Source organism: Hydra vulgaris, chromosome 02 (assembly GCF_038396675.1).
Source record: "Hydra vulgaris chromosome 02, alternate assembly HydraT2T_AEP".
Lineage (NCBI taxonomy): Eukaryota > Metazoa > Cnidaria > Hydrozoa > Anthoathecata > Hydridae > Hydra > Hydra vulgaris.
Window position 1 is genome coordinate 34160898 of NC_088921.1, and position 22218 is coordinate 34183115.

The window sequence follows — 22218 nt, forward strand, 5'->3', positions numbered from 1 at the left end:
TACCAAATGATAATTTTGTTTTCTTTTGGTCTTTTAAGCATTGGTCAGTTCGGAAGTTCTCTTTTCAGCTTTCTTCTGTACACCAGACTTTATTTTTTTGACTTCCATCATCTGTCTAATACCAATAAAGTTTATGGAACATTTATTTATTAGAATTAAAATAAAGATTATATTAACTTAAATTAAAATATATTAAGAAATATATAAAACTTTTTTAAAGCTAAAATCCAATTATATTTCAATATATATATTTTTTATAAATTTGTATAAGTTTTTTATTAATACAAAAAACTGAAATATAATGTTTACTAAGAAATAATAATATTTTAAATAATAAAATCTCCAGCCCTTGCTTGTTATTATTATTATTATTATTATATTCTGAATGTTTTAATAATATAATCGTCGTAAGGAGGGAGGGAGGGGGGGGGGTCCAAAAATAATTTTGAACCAGCACATTTTTATTTTCTCCAGGGCCCTAGGCTTTTATAAAGTCTATATACATGACTCGATAAGAACAGAAAGTGTAATGTTTTTTGTAATAAATTAATTTTTTAATCTCTTACTCAGGGTAATTTACTGTACCACTAATAAATAAAATATAAGGCTACTTTACGATGTCTTTGTATATTCCATTAAAAATTTCATGTTTTAATCGTAGAATTAACTACCATATTTATTGTATTGTCTTTGCAAAATTAATGCATATAAACAATAAATAGTTATTATTAATTTGTATTTTTGTGTGTTTTACTTGTGCATCTTGATTTTAAGTGGGGCCCAGGACCTGTAGGCATGGCAGGGGCCAGGGGGAGGGGAATCCCCAACCTCCCTGGCCAGTCCGACCCTGCAAGGAAGTAATTTAATTTTGAGTGAAAATTTCCGAAATTAACTATTTCTGCAGTGCTAACATGTTTATGTATATCCAAATACAATGTTTAATTAATTAATAATTTAACATTGGCACTTTTTTTTTAAATCTTTTCGTTTTTCTTGAAATCTTTTTATTTGTATGCCATCTTAACTAAACTAAAAAAAAGTACGCAAAAAAGCAAAGTATCTTTAATGTAAAGCGTTTATTCGATGACGATAGTCTTTTAGAAGTTTCCCGCATTTTTTTAAATTGACATTTTTAAATTTTTAAATATTTTTTTGTATAATACAAGATTCGTGCATTATTATTATATCATTAGATATTTTGAAGACAAAATATATAATGATATAATAACAATGCAAAAATATTTTATTTATGCAACAGATAATAATTTGTTTCTTCTTAGCTTATATTTTTTGGAACAATATTTTACCGACAGAATCGATAGAAGATTTTATACCTAAACGGTACGCAACCCAGTTTTACACGCATTCCCACTCCCACACGCACTGGTAACTATTATATATTTTCTGACAACAAGGGCAGTAGGTTAATAGTTAAGATAAACGTAATCACTTAAACAATTCTGTTTATTGCACACACAGCGCAGGTGACAAGCTGATATGTAAGATTATGTCTGCAGTTAAACAGTAAAGTTTCTAGAGTAGGCAAGCCTAATTCATATTTGTAACACATGAATACTTGTCGTAGCCAAAAAATATTTTGGTGCATTTCTTGTAACAAGATTGTCGATTTAGCAAAATATTTACACTAAAATTAAGCCATAAAGCCGTATCGTACAAAGTCCAGTAATTAACGTTATCAAAAGCTTTTTAAAATTTATAAAGCATGTGAGCACATAGCTTCCTCAAGTAATATAATAATTATTTTTCTTTTTTAGATGCACAAGTCGTTGTGGAATGAATTTGCCTAAAACCAAACTGAAATTGATCAGTATTATTACGCGACTCAATTCTTATTATTAAAATACCTTCAAACATTTTAAAACAAGCAGGAGAAATTACTATTGGTCTATAATTATTTACGTGGTCATCTGGGCCAGCAACTTTTTTTCTGTTGTTGCTTACACAATGTATTGGTAACATCTAGATTATAACATTATAGATGTTACCATTAAAAATATCTTTAATGGTAACTCCATCAGGTGTGTCTAGCAATGCAGTTTTACTTTCTGTTCAAAATGTATTCTATGCTGATCATTATTGATTGAGTTGTACTATATCTAAAAGTGCATTTTCCCTGTAGTGGCAATGTCCTTGTTACCAATAACTATGCTAATACCACCAACAATTTTGGTAGTATTAGCATTTTTTTAGTTTATTATTGTTAATATTAGTTTATTTTTATTAGTGTCTTTATATTAGTTTATTTTTATTATATATTAGTTTTATATTAGTTATTATACATATTAGTTTATTTTTATTATTTTTTGGTTGCCTTTTAAACACATTGTTTCAGAACGTTTTAGGAGCATCATTATTGATAATCTCTGTACATCAGTCAGCCTCAATTTGCGCAGTGTGTTTTTTACAATACTGAAGAGCAAGTTGCCACAGTTTTTTTTATTCTTTCAAAAATAATTCAATGTTTAGATTTTTATCAATTAACCATTGGGTGAATGCATCCCTAGCAAAAACGTGTCTGCCACATAGTCATTTCATCTGGGAAAATTGAGTTCAGAATTTCTTTTAAAACCACTATGAGGTATCATGTCAGCCAAAGCAGATTGTATGCATTTTATGTTATTGTGAAAATAACATTGCTGATGCGTATGTCATAATATTTGGTTAAGATTAATTCTGTGTTTAGTAGTAATACTTAGGTTAAAATAGTTAACCTTTTATTGGGTTAAAATAGTTTAAGTTTTAAATTTAAACAATAGTCAATGTTACTTTAGTATTTTAATGATAGTTGTAGTTATATTGTCTAAAAAGACTAGTTACTAGTTACTTGATCTAATGTAAATAAACTAATCCAAATTACATAAATAATATTAGATGGACATTGTAAAAAGTATACAGCGAATATTTATCAAACTTCCAGTATACTTCCAGTAAAAATAGAGCATCTTACAAAAAAATTGCAGTATACATCACAAAAAAGTTGCAGTATACATCGCAAAAAATGCAAAAAATACTATTTGCATTTACATCGATTGTCTCTCTAAAAGTTTGCTGCTAAAACAGATACTTACCTAAAGGAAAAATTCAAAGCAAATTAGTTCTTTATAAATATATCTATTTTCTTTTTATAATAAAAAATTATATATTTATATAACTTTGTTTTTAGATTAAATTCTTGATTATATTCCATTATATTTATATCAAGTCAAGAAAAGTTTAACAGCTCTCAACCAACTCTGCAAATAGTGTTAAAGAATAGTAACAGCATTATTTTAGAATTTTTAATAACTATGTAACAATAAGATGATCTGGATGTCCTCATTAACTATTTATTTTCTTTTGTGTTCAACTATATTTTTATTGAATCATTTTGTGAAACTATTGCAATACAGAAAACTTAGTTGTCTGCATAATATTTTATGACCTGTTTACAATAAAAGTTTTTATTTTTATCAATTAGGTAGAGTTTTTCAGTTAACATCAAGTAAAAATAAATAAAAAGTTCATATTAAGCTTGCAGAAGATGGAAATATTTTGCAAAAGTTAACTTATTCTCTTCCCCAGTATATTAAGCTCCCAAGAGTACTTTGATTTAAATTATAATAGTCCATAATAAATTAAGTACTTTGTTTGATTAAGTATTTTATTAACCTAATGCAAATTGATAACAGTTTTTTTTTTAATGTTGAACACTATTTTAAAGAGTGGTTTTTAAGTGCATTATAATTATATATAAATTATTACAAAACTGGAATTAAATTAGTGCTTTTACTTAGGTACTAGAAAACATTACTTAGGTACTAGAAAACACAAATTTGATATGAAGTCTGTTATAAATTCAATAGCTGATGAGAGACTAAAAGAAGAATACAATGCTTGGAAAGTTAATCATCCTCGGGTAGATTTGATGTTGTTTTTTTATTTGAATTTTTACTACTTTTTAAATTTATACATTTTAATGGTGCATAATTACCTACATGTATCATATATACATACATATTACCTACATGTATCATATATACATACATATATATATAAAAAGCTTTTTAAGTTTACAAAAGGGCCCCTAAATTTGCAAATGAGTCCCTGAGTCCCCCTAAATTTGCTGCCTTCCCCCTCCAATTAGGATTCAGCAAATATATATCTTATCTGCTGCTCTGATATATATATATATATATATATATATATATATATATTATATATATATATATATATATATATATATATATATATATATATATATATATATATATATATATGTATATATATATATATGTATATATATATATATATATTTATATATATATATATATATATATATATATAAATATATATATATATATATATATATATATATATATATATATATATATATATACATAAATATATATATATATATATATATATATATATTAATATATATATATATATATATATATATATATATATATATATATATATATATATATATATATATAGATCTATAGTTTGTTGTCTTTGGGAAGAGCGGAAGGAAAAAAGTGATTCTTACGCCAACACATACGTCACTTTTAATTACTTTTGACTTTCGTCCAACATTTGCGTGTTGTCAGAAAGTAAAAACCATTAATTTAATTACAAATTAATCGTTTTTTAAAAAAGCCGCAAAAACACAAATTTAATTGACCTTTGAATATTGTTTATATTGTTAAAAACATTCAGAATGTTTTAAAAAACATTCTGAATGTTTTTAACAATATAAACAATGTTTTTATTTTTATTGTTTTTATTAAAATGTTTTTATTTTTGTTTTTTTTTAATAAAATGTTTTTATTTTAATTTTTTTTTACTGTAAATCATGCACGGAGTGCTGCTACATCGACTATCTTATAGCCTGACTCGCTAGGGAGTGCTGCTACATCGACTGACAAATAGCCTGACTCCCAAGGGAGTGCTGCTATATCGACTGACAAATAGCCTGACTTGCACCGGAGTGCTGCTACATCTACTATCTTGTAGTCTAATTCGCAAGGGAGTGCTGCTACATCGACTGAGTGTTTGGTTGGGGCAGGCAGTCTATCAATTAATAATAAAAAAAAAATCTTGCATTTTAACTTTTACTTTTTGTCAACAAAATATAGAAGAAAACTTTCAGACAACATATAAGTGTATACATATATATATATGTATATATATATATATATATATATATATATATATATATATATATATATATATATATATATATATATATATAAACACACACACACACAAATGCAGTTATTTAGATACCTAAGGATCTAATTGTAAATTGTTGTTAAAATATTTTAGGATTTCAAAGCTGAGCCATTGAAAGACAGTGATATTGAAAATTGGAAAATATGGAATTGTTGTAAGTTTTATTTTGATGCTTCACAATAAAATTAGTCTCATTTCATAATATGGCTTTAGTATTTGTTTAAAACTTGAGCCTTTTTATTGAAATCAACTTACATATTATAAACATTGTATTACATGAATATAAAGCCAATTATCACATATATGTGATAAATATATGTGATAATATTAAATGCTGTTTATTTTGGCTTTTTTATTCAAGTTTCATAAGTTATAAAATATTTTGTTATATATTATAAAATTCTTTTTCTTGTGTGAATATATGTTTCTGTTAACTTTTATATAAACTGTAAAATGTATATTACAGTTATGTATTTTATGTATTTTGTATAAAAATCAAAAATTTATCTTTTCAGCTGTACCAGGCGTAGAAAAGGTAATCTGATTTTGAAATATTTAATTCTATTTCTGTTTTAAATTCATGTGTATGAGTTTATTAATATCATACAGTTAAATATTCAAGTTAATAATTTATGAAATTTTAGACATCTTGGGAAGGTGGTCATTACAAGCTAAGACTAGAGTTTACAGACCAGTATCCACATGAACCACCCAAATGTAAAATTTTTTGTTTATACAAATTTAACAATAATGATATAAGTCTACAACTAAACTGACATAGCTGACATATATATATATATATATATATATATATATATATATAATATATATATATATATATATATATATATATATGTATATATATTTATATATATGTATATATATGTATATATATATATATGTGTATATATATAAATATATATATATATATATATATATATATATATATATATTTATATTTGAATTAGTAAAAATCACTTATCTATCTTTTTTCTTCAACTTAAAGTTTCACCATTGCTAAACCATCAGGAAGAGTTACTAAATCTCAAAAAAAAATTCATTTTATAGAAAAAAATTTTTTACAGGAAGTTATAAATTATTATAAAAAAAAGTTTTAATTACTATATTTTTTTGGTTAACGGGAAGTTACAGAAAGTAATTATTAAATAAATATCTTTGGAATGGGGATAGTTTAACGAGTGATGCGGAAGTTATCGGACAAAATAAAAACGTCAATAACTTATTTATAAACAAAAAAACAAACTACTATTATATTTTTTTAAATAAAGCATTTATCTTTCAATAAAAATATATTATTTTTTATATGAAAAAACACCACCATATTCAATTGATCTCAGTTTTGCTCTGACGCCTTTCATATGCGACTGTAAAAAGTTTAAATCAATTTCATGTAGTTTTAGTTTAATGCGATCAATCAAAACTTGCTCTGTTGAAACTTGCCAATCTCCCTCGTAAACCTTCTGTGCCAAATGTCCTCAAAAATTTTCAATTAATCCTGCTTGAGGCACATTTATGGGATTGGATTCTTTATCAACGTAATAGACATATTGGTCCATCCAATTTAGAGAATCTTTAGAATAATGAGAACTTGCTAAATCTGGCCAAAATAAATAGTTCAAGTCTCCATGATACTTGTGAATAAATGGAAGAAGTCGTTTTTCTAAACATTCATTAATATAGATTGAAGAATTGATCGCTACAGCCTTGGAAGTGCGAAACAATGGCTCGGACATACCACGGTCAGATATGGTTATCCACATTAATAATTTTTTTGGAAATTTCTCTTTTCCTATAAAACGAACACTTTCTGGGCATATCTTTTTGTTGTTTGAGTAGTTTCTAGAATTTCCAGGCATGTTGTCCCCTGCAAAACAAAAGTATTTTTCGTCATCGATGACTAGAAGCGATTTTGTGTTATAGTGTTGGTTAACTAGTTTCCTGCTTCTTTTCTTTGTTTGTTGTTCTATAGTGTATTTTGGAATATTTTTACGTTTTCTATATTTAATATTCATTTTTTTTTAACTGATGACCAATTGTCGATTAATTTACACTGAATTTAATACCTATTTTTCTCTGACTGACCCCTTTTCGATTGTTGGCAAGTCTCGTTAATTCGGCTTTCTTTTCTCTAGTCCAGGATGTCGGGCGACCAGGGTGCTTTCTATCAGAAAACGATTGAACGGTTTCAAGTCTTTTTAGGTTATCATATATTGTACTTCGAGCAGATCCTTCCTTTTCAAAATGATTTACGATTTTTTTTTTTTAATATTAGGTTTATTTACAAAAAACATTTTTAGTCGCTTTCGAAAAGATTCTCGTTCAGCTGCATATAACCTCATTTTAAATAATTGTGTTTCAAATAATAAAGTTTATATTTTATAGAACGTTTATGCCTACGCATAAAACCACAAAAACTAATTATTATGCTCAAATAATGAAATTAGGATTTGTTCGATAACTTCTGCATCACCCGTTAATTTGGTCATTTGTTTTTATAATTTTTTAAGAGGTATTTATTTTCGTGCCTACATTTAGAAATTAATTCAGATTTTTTATTTAATAATTTTTCCTGATTTAAATGAGTAATTATTTAAATTTTTCTCTTTTAAATTACTTCAAATTTTTTTCCATTCCCCCTTGGCTTAACCGAGGGGGAATGGAAAAAACGTTATGCCAACCACAAACAATCGTTTAAACACAAAAAATATTCAAAAGAAACTATGCTGTCAAAAGAGACTATGCTGTCAATATATTTGGGATTTAAAAGAAAAAAATAAAATTTTAATTTACAATGGTCTATTCTAAAATCTGTCCTTGTCTATAATAACATTTCCAAAAAATGTATGCTATGTTTGCAAGAAAAATTTGAAATAATTACTCATTTAAATGGGGAAAATTTATTAAATAAAAAATCTGAATTAATTTCTAAATGTAGGCACGAAAATAAACACCTCTTAAAAAATTATAAAAACAAATGACCAAATTAAACTATCTCCATTCCAAAGAAATTTATTTAATAATTACTCTCTGTAACTTCCCATTAACCAAAAAAATATAGTAATTAAAATTTTGTATTATTTATTTATATGTATATTTATATATATATATATATATATATATATATATATATATATATATATATATATATATATATATATATATATATATATATATATATATATGTATATATATATATATATATGTATATATATATATATATATATATATATATATATATATATATATATATATATGTATATATATATATATATATTTATTTATATATATATATATATTTATATATATATATATATATATGTTTATATAACCGGTGATAAGTAATAAATGAGAATTTTTATATCGGGCTATAATAAAAACAAATGTTTAGAAAATGAAAATTATATTTATTTTAATTGAAGGTATATCACTTATCTTTAAGTAAAAATTAATAAACATTTGATATGGTCCATCATCAGCAGTTTACCACAGTTTTAGCTTGATGTTGGAACAGGAGCATTGTACAGTATTTATATCAATTTGACGAATGCATCTTTTGATTTAGGTAATCAATTGTTTGCAATTCTTAGCTCTCCAGTTGTTTTTGTATACTAACGAACTCAAATATCCAAAGAAATCTTCAATTGGGCGACACTGAGGCAAGTTTGTTGGATTGCAGTTTTTTGGTACATATGGGATGTTTTGGCATTCCAAGAAGACTTGTGTTTTTTTGGCATAATGTGATGATGCTTTATCCGGCGAAATTAAGTAATTGCTATCTGAATGATATTTTTAAGAAATGGAATCAATATTTTCTTCAAACATTGATTTTGGTATACTTCTTGATCAATAAACAAACCACTTGGCTTAAACAATGGCTTGGAAATTCCCCTCTCAGATATGGTAATGTACAGAATCGCTTTCTACTCAAACTTGTGTTTATATTTGTATTTTACTTTTGTAGATGTTATAGAACTTTTATCTGCATAATATCGATCATTTCCTGAAACTTGCATTTTGGAGAGGGGAAGTAACTTTCGTCATCCAAAACAAAACATTTTCTAGTGTAATTTTGGGTCATCCAGCAGCATTGAGATTTCACGGTTGATTTTGTTGCTCAGCGTATTCCGGTGCTTTTGTTTTTTTTCAGCAGACTATTCCTTGTTTTTTCAACGATTTGCAGATATAAGACTGCGTACACATGAACTTTTTTGCGGCATCTTTTTAACTTATTGAATCATTGTTGTTGAAAGCACCGTGAAGCAAACTAAGTCCCTTCTTGTTCAATATTTTAGCTGGAATTCCACTACCACTTTTACTATTGGTTGTTAAGGATGCCAAAATATGGTAAATAGTTGAAGCTTAGAACATTTTCGGTTTTAAAATGATTCTCAGTAAACTTTTTTCCAAGATTTTTGTGCATTTGATAGAACTTTACAATGCACTCACATAGTACATCTTGTTTTAACATTATTTCAAACACAACTGAATTATCTGATGCAAAACAAAACATATGATAAGTATGCAAACAGAGAGAGTATAGTTTCACATAGGAGTAATTTTCTTTTTTTGACTTTTGTAGTTTAATTTCAGAGAATTAGAATTATTCTCATTTTTTAGTTATCACCCGTTATATAGATATTTATATATATAAATATATATATACAGTATCGGACAAAACGAGTGCAACCAAATAATGCTAGTTTAGTTTCTTTATATAAAAGTGCTGCATTTTTTCAATTTAAAGAAATAACTATGTAAAAAAAAAAGTTGATTTCCTTTTGGACAAAACAAGTGCAACTTGTCAAAATATTGACCAAGCTGTATTTCGCTATCAATATTTCGTGCCGAATCCTTTGTTGTTGATCACAGCCTTGCATCTTCGAGGCATAGATTCGATCAGGTGATCAATGAAACTTTGTGGAATCGCTGCCCAGGCTTTTTGGATTTATTCAAACAGTTGATCCTTATTACGAACACCTTTACGATTAATTCTGCGGTTGACGATCTCCCACAGGTTCTCGATAGGGTTGAGATCCAGAGATTGAGGCGGCCAATCCATCACCGATAGGTGGTTGTCTTGAAACCACTGCTTGACAACTTTTGCAGTGTGTTTTGGATTGTTGTCTTGCTGAAAAACCCATTTTATTGGCATATTCCATTCAGCATGAGGTAACATAACATCTTTCAGGATATTTTTATACATGAAACGGTCCATTATTCCATCGTTTCGATGTATTGGACCTAGACCGTTAGCAGAAAAACACCCCCAGACCATTACATTGCCTCCCCCATGCTTCATGGTCTTATGGCAATAACGTAAATCGAAGCGTTTTCCGGCTGGTCGACGTACACGGCAAATGCCACCGCTCCCAATGATGTTGAACTTCGATTCATCACTGAACAGGACAGTTCGCCATTTCTGCACATTCCAGTCAATATGAGATGCAGCAAACAGGAGTCTTTTCTTCTGGTTTTTTAGTGAAATCAGCGGTTTCTTTGCAGGTCGTCGAGAAAACAATCCGGCTTCAACAGCACGTCGTCTGATTGTTCGGTCCGATACAGGCAGCTCTAATTGCTTTTGCATCTCAACTGATGATATCCAGGGATCCTTCTTGATGGATCTGACAATCATAGAATCCTCTCTAGAAGTGGTGGAACGCGGTCTTCCACATGTGGACTGTATTGATGTAATAAAACACTTGTTGTATTTCACTTCTTGTATTGATGTTCTTCGATAAAACACTTTGATAAAACTCACTTCGATAAACTGTCTTGATAATACTGACTGATTGACTTACATATACTGACTGAATTACATGTCGATTTACATGTCTCTTATATAGTAAAATGAACCTGTGTGAACCTGTTGTGGAAGATTCTAGATGCTTCTTTTCGATGCCTCTGGATGCGTCTAGATACTTCTGAATGTTTCTGGATATTTCTGGATGCTACTGGATGCTTCCAGATGCTTCTTCTGGAAACTTCTGGAAGCTTCTGCATGCTTCTGGAAACTTCTGGATACTTCCTTTAATTATTAAAAAACTTCCGTGACGTTGACACGGACCAGACTTAAGAAAATGAAACAAACCAAAAAAGTTGCACTTGTTTTGTCCGCTGCAAAATGGCACTTGTCAATGAAATTCTGCTTGTGTGCTGTCACCTGTCAGCTGATTGCTCATGTCATGGCATACTATGACTCCAGACTCCTGAACTGTTTGCTGTGGTAGTATAGTTCGTTTCGTTTTAAAGACATGTAAAATTAGGAACACTTTTTAGCATTGTTCGATGTTGGTTGCAAATGTTTTGTCCAATACTGTATATATATGTATATATATAAATAAATATGTATATATATACACATATATAACTGTGTGATTATAACGATGATGATAATAATGGTGATAATAATAATGATGGCGATGAAGATGACGATGATGAGAATGATGATGATGAAAATGATGATGTCCTGGATACTAACCTTAAAAAAGTTTATTTTTTTAGGTATTTTTGATCCTCCTATATTTCACCCCAATGTTTTTCCATCCGGTAAAGTTTCTTTATCATTGCTTGAGAAAGATTGGATACCTCAAATAACTATTAAACAAGTATGAAACCTTTCAATTTTTTTCTAATGTAATTTAATTCAAAGTTTATATATATGTGATTACCAGTGGTCCAGGAAAGAGAGTTTTGCCTATCTGGCAAATGAGAATAATATTTTATAACATTTAAATCATCTTACTTGTTTGATGAAGCAGATTAATTCTGCAAACATTCATAATGAGTTTTTTTTTTTTTTTAATAAATTGATATATATATATATATATATATATATATATATATATATACACATATATATATATATATATATATATATATATATATATATATATATATATATATATGTATATATATATATATATATATATATATCAGGGATTATCTTTTTCCGGATGTTTCCGGAATCAGGATATTTCTTTTTAACTTTTAGTTTTTCTGGATACTCAAAACATTTTCCATGCATTCAGGTTTAGATATATATTTTTGTAATATATTTGTTTTTTAAGCTTTTTTGCTTATCACTCATACAAAAATTATAAAATGTCTTGAAAAAAATTGAAACAACACAGCTAAAAGCAAATTTAAAAAGAAAATATATTCCGAATATTTTACCCAAACAATTTTCCGAATTTTTAAAATGTGACCTGGATGATCTATGATATATGTGTGTGTGTATATATATATATATATATATATATATATATATATATATATATATATATATATATATATATATATATATATATATATTAATGCGGTAGTGGTGTAGTGGTAGAGCGCTTGCTTTATAAGCAAGAGGTTTTGAGTTCGATTCCCACCACATCCTTTGTAGTACCACGCTCAACTTGTTTCTCTGCGCTGCAACCTTATTTGTCAAGGTTCTTATTTCAGAGTTATAAAGTTGAGAGAGGGTTATAACCACAAGTAGCCTCCTCATCTGTAGTGGCCTTATCGGCCTTTGGAAGGTTAATTACAAAAATATATATATGCATGTACATGCATATGTATATATCAAGCAATAGTTTGAGTCTCATTATTGCTTGATTGAATCATTAAATAAATTTTGGGAACAAATGTAAATATTATAGAATTACATTTGTAAATAACTATATAATGTATTGCGCTATCATATAACGCTAATAAGCGTTATAAATAATGCTATCAAAAGTTTTTTTAAAGTCTGTGTGTACAATACATCTTTCGGTGTTCCGTTATGAAATGAATCAGTTAAAATATCTAGGTATTCTTATAGGTTTGTTGTACAACTCTTGCTTTTCATAAAACCATGTTGTTTTTTTGAAAGTAAGTTTTTATTAGGTGTTGCATGATACAATCAGCTATTATTCTATCCTACACTTTACATGGTATTGAAGTTAACGAAACCAGTCTGTAGTTTGATGCTTTTAATTTGCTTTCTATTTTAAAAAGTGGCATTATATTTGCCCTCTTCCAATTATCTGATAGGGTGTCTGTTTTAATCAAATTTTTGAATACTAAATATAATGGGTATGATATTGGCGACCTGCATTCTTTCAAAACATAAGGATGAACAAAATTAAAACTCACCAATTTTGACTTATCTAGTGCTTTAAGTCTAGTTTGAACATCATTTTGTGCTATTAGAACTGTCTAATAATAGGTTTGAAGATATATTATGCAATTCAATAATGCTTGCATCATTATCATCAACATACACAGAATGAAAATATTTATTTAGTTTAGTAGTGAATTGATCATTTATGATTTCACCATGTTCATTTTCTAAAGCTTGAAATTGAGTTTTCACTGATTTCTTTTCATTGGTATATTTATAAAGCAATTTAGGATTTAATTAAGCTAGCTAGAGTACTTTCTAATTGTTTTATATTATTCTTGATATTATTTTTTATTCCAATTTTTAACTTAATATATTCAGTTTTTGTTGATTTTTCATTCCAGACATTATGTTTATTAAAAAGCAGTATATTGTTTTTAGTTCTTATCTTATGTTTCAATTCAGGAGTAATCCGTTTGTTTCTGTTCTTTCTATTTTGATAATTCTTTGGATAAATTGCGCAGTTGCATAGTTGTAATAATACAAAATCAGTCAGTTTTAGGGTAGTAGTAAGTAGTGCGGTGATAAGGTGAACTCAAGGAAGAAGTACAAGATAAAAGATTTTGAGAGATAATTGTATTGTTAAAACCACTTTTTGAAGAACAAGAATTAAATTAAAGTTGAAGTGAAATTCGGGGCGTAGTGATAAGGCAAATTTTGTCTTCTTTTAGCCCCGGTCATGTAAATTTTATTTATATAAAACGGCATTGTATTCTTTTTTTTAATGACAAAATAAAAAAAAATAAAAAAAAAAAGTTAGGGTCAGAGACAACACACTAATCAAGCAGTGGAGGCAAGTGAATAAGGTTTTTGGAAAACCAATCACAAAGTTTACTATCTGAGTAAGGGATTAAAAAATAACGAAGTTATAAGTTTTAGAGCCAGCAAAGTCAGTGGTGCTAAAACCAAGCCATTTAGTGTGATGAGCATTAAAGTCACCAATAACATAAAAATATCAAATGAAGAATATAGTGAAAAGACTCTCTCAGTTTGATACAAAGTTACATCTAAAAGAGTGCAGTCTTTTAGAAGAAAAAGACCTTTAGGTTTTCACATTTAGAAGAAAAATAACCATAGGCTTTTGCATCATTATTTCTTTCAACAGTAGCATTTGGTGTTTTCACCTCGAATTTAAAATGTTTTCTTTTTCTCTGTTTCTTACAGCTACTGCTATTAGTCTAGTGGACAAAGTAAGTGGATTCATATAAATCTATTTTTTGCTTATATTAATTTTTGTTAATGATCCAATAAGGTTTTTCCTTTTAATTAAAACTTCTATAAACTTCAGGTTGTTCATTGTTTTCTGATTGATCCTATCTGCTTAGTTTTTATTTTATTCTCAGTTTTGCCCAGAGTTTTTGTTTGAAAACTAGTCGTAAAACTTCAATCATTCACATTAATGGCAGACAACTTTGTTTATAATCAAGAGGTTCCAAGTTTGACCTCCAGGTGCTTGGCTCAACTGGCTTCTCTCCTCAGCGGTCTTGTTTGTCAAAGCTTGTGTATTGGAGTTTCAAGTTCAAGGGAATTTGGAACAACAATTAAAACCTTCTCCACTATAGTGTCCTCCTCAGTTTTGGGAAAGTGATTAGAATTTAAAAAAAAAAATTTTTTCTCGTTCATACTGCCTTATTGTTAGTCAACCTCTTTTCTTGATGGTGTGCATAAGTGTTTGCCTAATGATATAATTTAATTTATAAAAGACACTTTAATGTAAATTATGTTTTTTATTTTCATAGCAATCTCCAGGTTATGGGTGCAAATTATCATGAGGTTTGATTTGTTGAGCACACATTTTCACAAACTTTGCATAGTTTGTATATTCGACAGCCAATAAAAAGAGCTCTAGCATTATCTGCTTGTGCAGAAGCTAGTAAATGTGATTTTTCTAGTGATTTTTGTTCAGTATTATTATGAATTATTATTAATCATTTAATGTCATTATCATTAATCATTACCATTATTAATTTTTCAAATTTGCAAAATTAGTTAATTTTCTCCATTAGAAATTTTTCTTCTCTCATCTGTATTAAAATTTCTTTTAGTTGCTGATTTAACTATCTATACCTTATGCATATGCTGGCCCGAGAGCTTATGCACAAATCCCTTATGGGCCTTTTTCTAATTCTTTTTGTTTTTTTATCTCTGATAGTTTGATATATTTTCTCTAAAAAGGATTTTCTCATGATGAAATTTTTTTAGTTAAAGAACAGTTTTGCACTCAGTTTATTTTTACCTTTATTTTCTAGAACAAAATTTGAACAAATTTTCCTGACCTGTTGTAATTCAAATAAATTGAAAAATGAGAACTTTAAATTTTGTTTTTTATAATCAATATTAAAAATGAATATTTTTGTGTAATTTTTAAAACAAAAAATCAATCAAAATAAATTTTTGGAAGAACATCAAATACTTTTCAATAAATTAACTCGATGGTAAAAATTGTTTAGTTATTAATTTTAATTATTAAAAAAATAATTAAAATTATTAAAATATTAAACTTATAAATTTGCTTTAATATTTTAATTCTGCAAATAATTAAAAATTAATTAACAGAATTATATTTAAATCTAGCATTTTTTTGTTGCTGGTTTCTTTACATTGTGAAGTTGCCCAAAATAAATGCCATATTAAACAAGCCATAAACATAATAGAAAGCCATAAAAAAAATAATTGATTTTAAAGATAATTATTTAAATAATAATCTGTTAAAATTGTTTATATAAATAAAATATTTAAAGATAAATATTTTATTTATATAAACAATTTTAACAGATTGATAAAAGTTTAAACTAAAAAAAATGTTATTTAGTTTTAAAAAAAAAAAGATTTTTAATTTTGTGTTGGTCACTACAATACTTTTTAAGTTACAAAATTTCCATTTTTTATTTATTTTTTAATCTGATTCACTCCTGCAAGCAACCACTATTAAGTTGGGAATTACTAGAAAAAAATAATAGAGCTATAGAGCAATTAAGTTAAAACATCTTTTATAGTATGTAAACTTATCCTTATAAAATTTTTTATATTAAAATACAATATTTCTAGGGGTGATATATACTTATTAGTAATTACGAGGGTATATATAACTCCTAGAAATATTGTATTTTAATATAAAGAATTTTGTAAGGATAAGTTTACATACTATAACAGATGTTTTAACTTATTAATTAAATTATATAAAAACTTATCTAAGATGTTAACTTTTAAAAGTTATAGAGCAAGGGAACAGTTGACAGAAAACTTAAAAAGTTGAAGGTTGTATGTTTCAGGAAAACATAAAGATGGGAGAGAGTTCCAAAGAGTTGAAGTGCAGGGAAAAAACTAGATGAATAAGAGTTTTTGGAGATGCAGTAAAAGAATGAGACTTAGCTTAATGATAAGTAAAGGAGAATGAGTTTTAGTTGTTTTTACATATAGTGCTAGAATGCAGATTTTAAATTTTGTGTTGGTCACTACAATGCTTTCAAAATTACAAAATATTTTACATATAGTTAAATTATTAAACTGTAAAATATTGTATTTGGTTACAATAAGTATATGGCGAAGACTTATTACCTGGTGTAAAAACGGCCAAGTCTGGCTACAATTGGCAACTTTGATTACTCTATGATTTCTGTATTATTCCTACTGCTTTCAACTTTGAAGGTCAAATATGACACTATAGTATTTATGGCTTATGTTTGGTTGATGACGAGGATTGAAGTAGAGAAGATGCAATGTTCTCCATTTAGGTTCAGCTCTTTTTTTTTTTTAGTTTAGAAAAACTTTATTTCTTTAGGATAAGTCATGCATAAATCTGAAACAGTTTAATGTTGGTTTCAAAATATAAAATTGGACAAAAGTTTTGTTAAAAAAGTTTTAGCTCCATAATTAACTTCAAAGGGAATTGAAGATTTTTTATAGGTATACTGTAAAATTGGTAGATTGGAATATAGAATTTGTGAATTAGAATGTAGAATTGGCATATTGGAATCTAGAATTGGTGGGTTGGAATGTAGAATTGGTGGATTAAAGGTATTTATGAACAGGTTTGTTTACAGAAACCTTTAATTTGAACACCTTTCTGTGTTTTTGTGGTTAGTGATTTGTCTGACATACTATACTTATCCCATCGAGGGTTCCTTTCCCAGTCAAAATTACAACATTGAATCTATAATGTCTGCTGCCTACTGGGAAAGTTTTGGTCGGTTGCCTTGTTTATTTGGTTATAGTAAAGGCAAAAAGGAGGTAAATTCCTCTTTTTTTTTGTCTTTTTCCATTGTTGCATCATTAATTTTGTCGGATAGAGGCTGTTGATCTTCTTTTTTTTTAATTTAAAAAATATTTATTATTAGAGGTATTTGCATAAACGTGTTTTCCAATAGCTAAAACTATGTTATGAAAAAATATTCATAACTTATTTTCCCTATAGGTTATCAATGAAGTTTTTTTTTGGTCATAAAACTACTAAAGAAATCATTATTTTAGTATAGAATTTGTTCGATTAAGAGTCATCAAATAATTTTGGCAAAAAAAATAAAAAGAACTTATTTGAGTTTCCATGTTTTAATAATTATTTGTTAAAAGCAAATTTTAAACCACACCTTTTTGCGTTTAAGTTAAGGCTAATTTTCCAAAGGCCAAAGTTAAGGCCAGTTTAAGTTAAGGCCAATTTTCACTTTAGTTTGGCATTTTTTCGTTTTAGTTTGGCAATTTTCATCTTGTAAAGTGAAAGTTGCCAAATTAAAATGAAAAAATGGCAAATTAAAGTGAAAATTGGTCAACTTAAACGCAAAGAGGTGTAATAAAAAACAATGGAAGCTATGAATGGCTTTTTCTTTACTTGCAGAGCAACTATTTTCCTAATTAATACTTTACTGGTGACAACTGATTCCTAAAATATTTTTGTCATTTACAAAATTCTTTTTCAGGTTCTACTAGGTATTCAATTATTATTAAATGATCCTAACTTTAACGACCCTGCACAAGTTGAAGCTTTTGTTGTTCACAGGTATGCTTACTTGCACGTTTTGTTGTTCACAGGTATGCTTACTTGCACGTTTTATTGATTTTTACTTTTGACAAAAAAAGAAAAACAAAAACAAGACCATCAATTAAGTTCATTAAATGCTTCCATTGACAGAACTTAGAAAACCAAGTTCAAACCTCTCTAAGGGATAGTTAATCATGATAATAAGATCGTGGTCAAACACATTTGATCAAATTCAACTATTTTTATTACAATTTTTTAAATCAAAAATTACTGAAATATATACAGTCAGTCACAAAAGTTTTCGTACGCCTTACAATTTAGAGAAAACGCTTAATAAAAACCATTTTAAATGCAAAAAAATAGTTTTATATCAAAGTACAAGAATATATCGTACAAGAAATAAAAAATAATAAACTAAATAAAAATATTTATTTGTAAAACTGAAAAAGTTTAATTTTTAAATTTATAATATGTCACAAAAGTTTTTGTACACTAATAAAACTAATACCTAAAATATGCAATTCCTTTGTAGTTGGTTAAAACTTGTTCAAATTTGTTCGTTCATAGATTTTTATTAAGATAATGATAATTTTGCAACAAAAATTTAGTTAAAAACATGAGTTTAAATACGAAACATCACATGTCTAATGACATACGTGAATTTATAATAAAATTCCATAAAGAAAAAAATCTCCTCGTCAAATTGCCAAAATTGTTGGTAAAACACATTCCTCTGTTCAAAGCATTGTTAAAAAATTTGAAATGACTGGTTCTGTTAATACGTTACCAAGAAGTGGCCGACCAAAAATTTTAAATTCACGAGACAGAAGGAGTATAATTAAAAAAGTCAATTTAAATCCACGTGCACCAAAATTAGCAGTAGATGTTGAACTTGAAATTGGAAAGATAGTTGATCCAGAAAATATTAGACGAATACTTAGAAAATCCGGATTAAATGGCAGAGTATCTCGAAAGAAACCGTTTATAAGTGTAGAAAATAGACAAAAAAGATTGGAGTTCACCAAAAAGTATGAAAAGGAAGATGAACAATTTTGGAACAAAGTTTTATTTACTGAAGAGAGTAAATTTAACATTTTCAGACCTGATAGCCATGGAAAAATATGGAGTAAAAACAATACAGAACTAGAATAAAAAATTTTAATTCCGACAGTGATACATGGAGGTGGAAGTGTGATGGTTTGGGGATCGATGGCTGCAGCTGGAGTGGGAAGTTGGGTATTTATTCAGCCTAAAATGGATCGCTGGGTATATTTGGACATTATAAAAAATAATTTGAAATCAGATGCTGCTAAATCAAAGTTAGGAAATAATTGGATATTTCAACAGGATCGAGATCCAGAACACACTGCTTATGTTGTAAAATTATGGTTTCTCTACAATGTTCCAAAACAACTGCATTCTCCTCCCCAATCACCAGACTTTAACCCAATAGAGAATGTGTGGGATTATTTAGACAGGAAACATAGAATAACAAATGTTAATATGTTAAAAAATATCTTACTAAAAGAATGGAATAAAATTCCGTCTTCTTATACTGAAAAATTAGTGTCATCGATGAACAGAAGATTAAAAGCTTGTGTAAATGCCAAAGGAACAACAAAAGATTTTTTAATTTTTCGTATTCTTGTTTTTTTTTTACAAGTTTTGTTTAGTGTACGAAAAATTTTGTGGCATATTATAAATTCAAAATTAAACTTTTTCAGTTTTACAAATAAATATTTTTATTTAGTTAATTATTTTTTATTTCTTGTACGATATATTCTTGTTACTTTGGTATAAAATTATTTTTTTGCATTTAAAATTTAATTTTATACCAATTTAGAGAAAACACTTAATTTTATTAAGTGTTTTCTCTAAATTGTAAGGTGTACGAAAACTTTTGTGACTGACTGTATATATTTCAGTAATTTTTAATTTAAAAAATTGTAATAAAAATAGTTGAATTTGATCAAATGTGTTTGACCACGAACTTATTATCACGATTAACTATCCCTTAGAGAGGTTTGAACTTGGTTTTCTAAGTTCTGTCAATGGAAGCATTTAATGAACTTAATTGATGGTCTTGTTTTTGTTTTTCTTTTTTTGTCAAAAGTTAAAATCAATAAAACGTGCAAGTATGTCAGTAGACTGACTGTATGTGTTAAATTTTATTTTAATCACATTAGATACCATGTAGTTTTTCAACAGTTAATAATTTTATTTTTTATTTTCTTTCTTGTAAATCCTGTAAATATTGTATATTAAGAAAAACCTTTCTTCCCTAAAGTGTTGACGTACATTACAGACACTCTTTTATTATGTTTTATCAAGTTGGTGTACCAACCAAGGGGCAAACAGTCACAATCTTAGTTAAAATAATATCTTTGTCAAAACAACTTTAATATTCAATTTTCATTGCCATCTTAACTTGCTGACAGCTGCTGACATTGGTGAACGACTAACAAAAACTCATCTCTTCCCCTAGTAAGAAATTTAGTGCATACGTCTCGTTTTATTACTTATGATTTGTTAAAGCATTTTTTTTTTAGCAATGGAAAACACCTATATGAACAACGGGTGAAAGAACAAGCAAAGTTAATGAAGATATAAACTATTGCATCGTAAAGATACAATGGGTGGATTATGTTCGCCCAATTTCTGCCTAGGCGTTTCAAGTTTGTTTTTTTTCCTTATTATTCTCTCGTCGTTGTTTTTCAATCTTATATGCAACTATTTCAAGAATTTTTTATGCAGATAATAAAAGTCCAGTACGATCAGGGACTTAACTTTTACGCCTACGGCATTTATTGATGGTTAAAAAAATTACTTTAAAAAATGTATGAAGATAAGTAGATGACAAATGATATGCTGATTAAAGATATTTTGAAATTTACATTAAAGTTATGAAGTTTCTGTTTTTAATTTTCGATAAAAACTATGGCTGGATCTCTTGAGTAACCTTCAGCTAGTTTTTATTTAAAAATGATTTTCTGTGGCAAATTTTAATTATGCTTTAATGTAAGTATTCATTTCATCATTGTTTTTTCATTTCATCGTTACTCATTATTGATTCAATTTTGGCTAATTTCCGTTAGTCAAATTAGTTTAATCAACCCGCCACTTTGAAATTACTATACACGAAAGCAATTGTATATTATACTAACTAGATATCTAACTTCGATCCGAAAAGTGAAGCCGCTCTTGTCCTATTTACAAATGGCGGATTAAATTTGTAAACAACGCTTAACGTTAAACTTAAACATCTAGTGTATCGTCCCATCAGTGTTATGTTGTGCTACAAATGTATTAAATAAAATGTTTTATCTAATATATAAAATAAATACAAAAAATATATGTATATAAATAAATACAATGTTCTATGTAATATTATATATATATATATATATATATATATATATATATATATATATATATATATATATATATATATATATATATATATATATATTGTATTTATTTTATATATTAGAACATTTTATTTATTACATTTGTAGATAGAACAAGATAATACTAAGGAGACGATATATAAAGTGAATTTTGTATTTTAAAGATTTTCAATAATAGGACTAGGGTATTGCGATATCGCTACCGAACTATTGAAGTATCAAAAAACACCGAACTATCGGTAGTAATAATATTGAAAGTGCGATATCAAATAACTCAATTTCAATATCGAGTGTTTGAAAGTGAAAACATTTTTTCCAATAATGAAAATTGTTCACATCACTACCGAAGTCTCTTTTGCCACTACCGAACTCAATATCGAAAAAAAAAATTAGTAATAATAATAATACGAATTTTTTGAAATAAA

At 27.3% G+C, this 22218-nt stretch overlaps 1 protein-coding gene across 2 annotated transcripts; it reads left to right on the top strand.

Moving 5' to 3' along the window:
• The first annotated feature begins 3753 nt into the window (after positions 1–3753).
• Positions 3754–21286, top strand: LOC100209881 (SUMO-conjugating enzyme UBC9-A). 2 transcript variants are annotated; one of them, XM_065790674.1, is made up of 7 exons: positions 3754–3916; positions 5329–5389; positions 5751–5770; positions 5880–5952; positions 11758–11861; positions 18325–18404; positions 20936–21286. In XM_065790674.1, exons 1-7 carry the CDS (start codon positions 3839–3841, stop codon positions 20994–20996), a joined length of 477 nt encoding a protein of 158 aa, XP_065646746.1. In that variant the 5' UTR covers positions 3754–3838; the 3' UTR covers positions 20997–21286. The 2 variants fall into 2 exon arrangements, with proteins under 2 accessions (XP_065646746.1, XP_065646745.1); XM_065790673.1 differs by having other exon boundaries at positions 18325–18436; positions 20936–21158.
• The last annotated feature ends 932 nt before the right edge of the window (positions 21287–22218 follow it).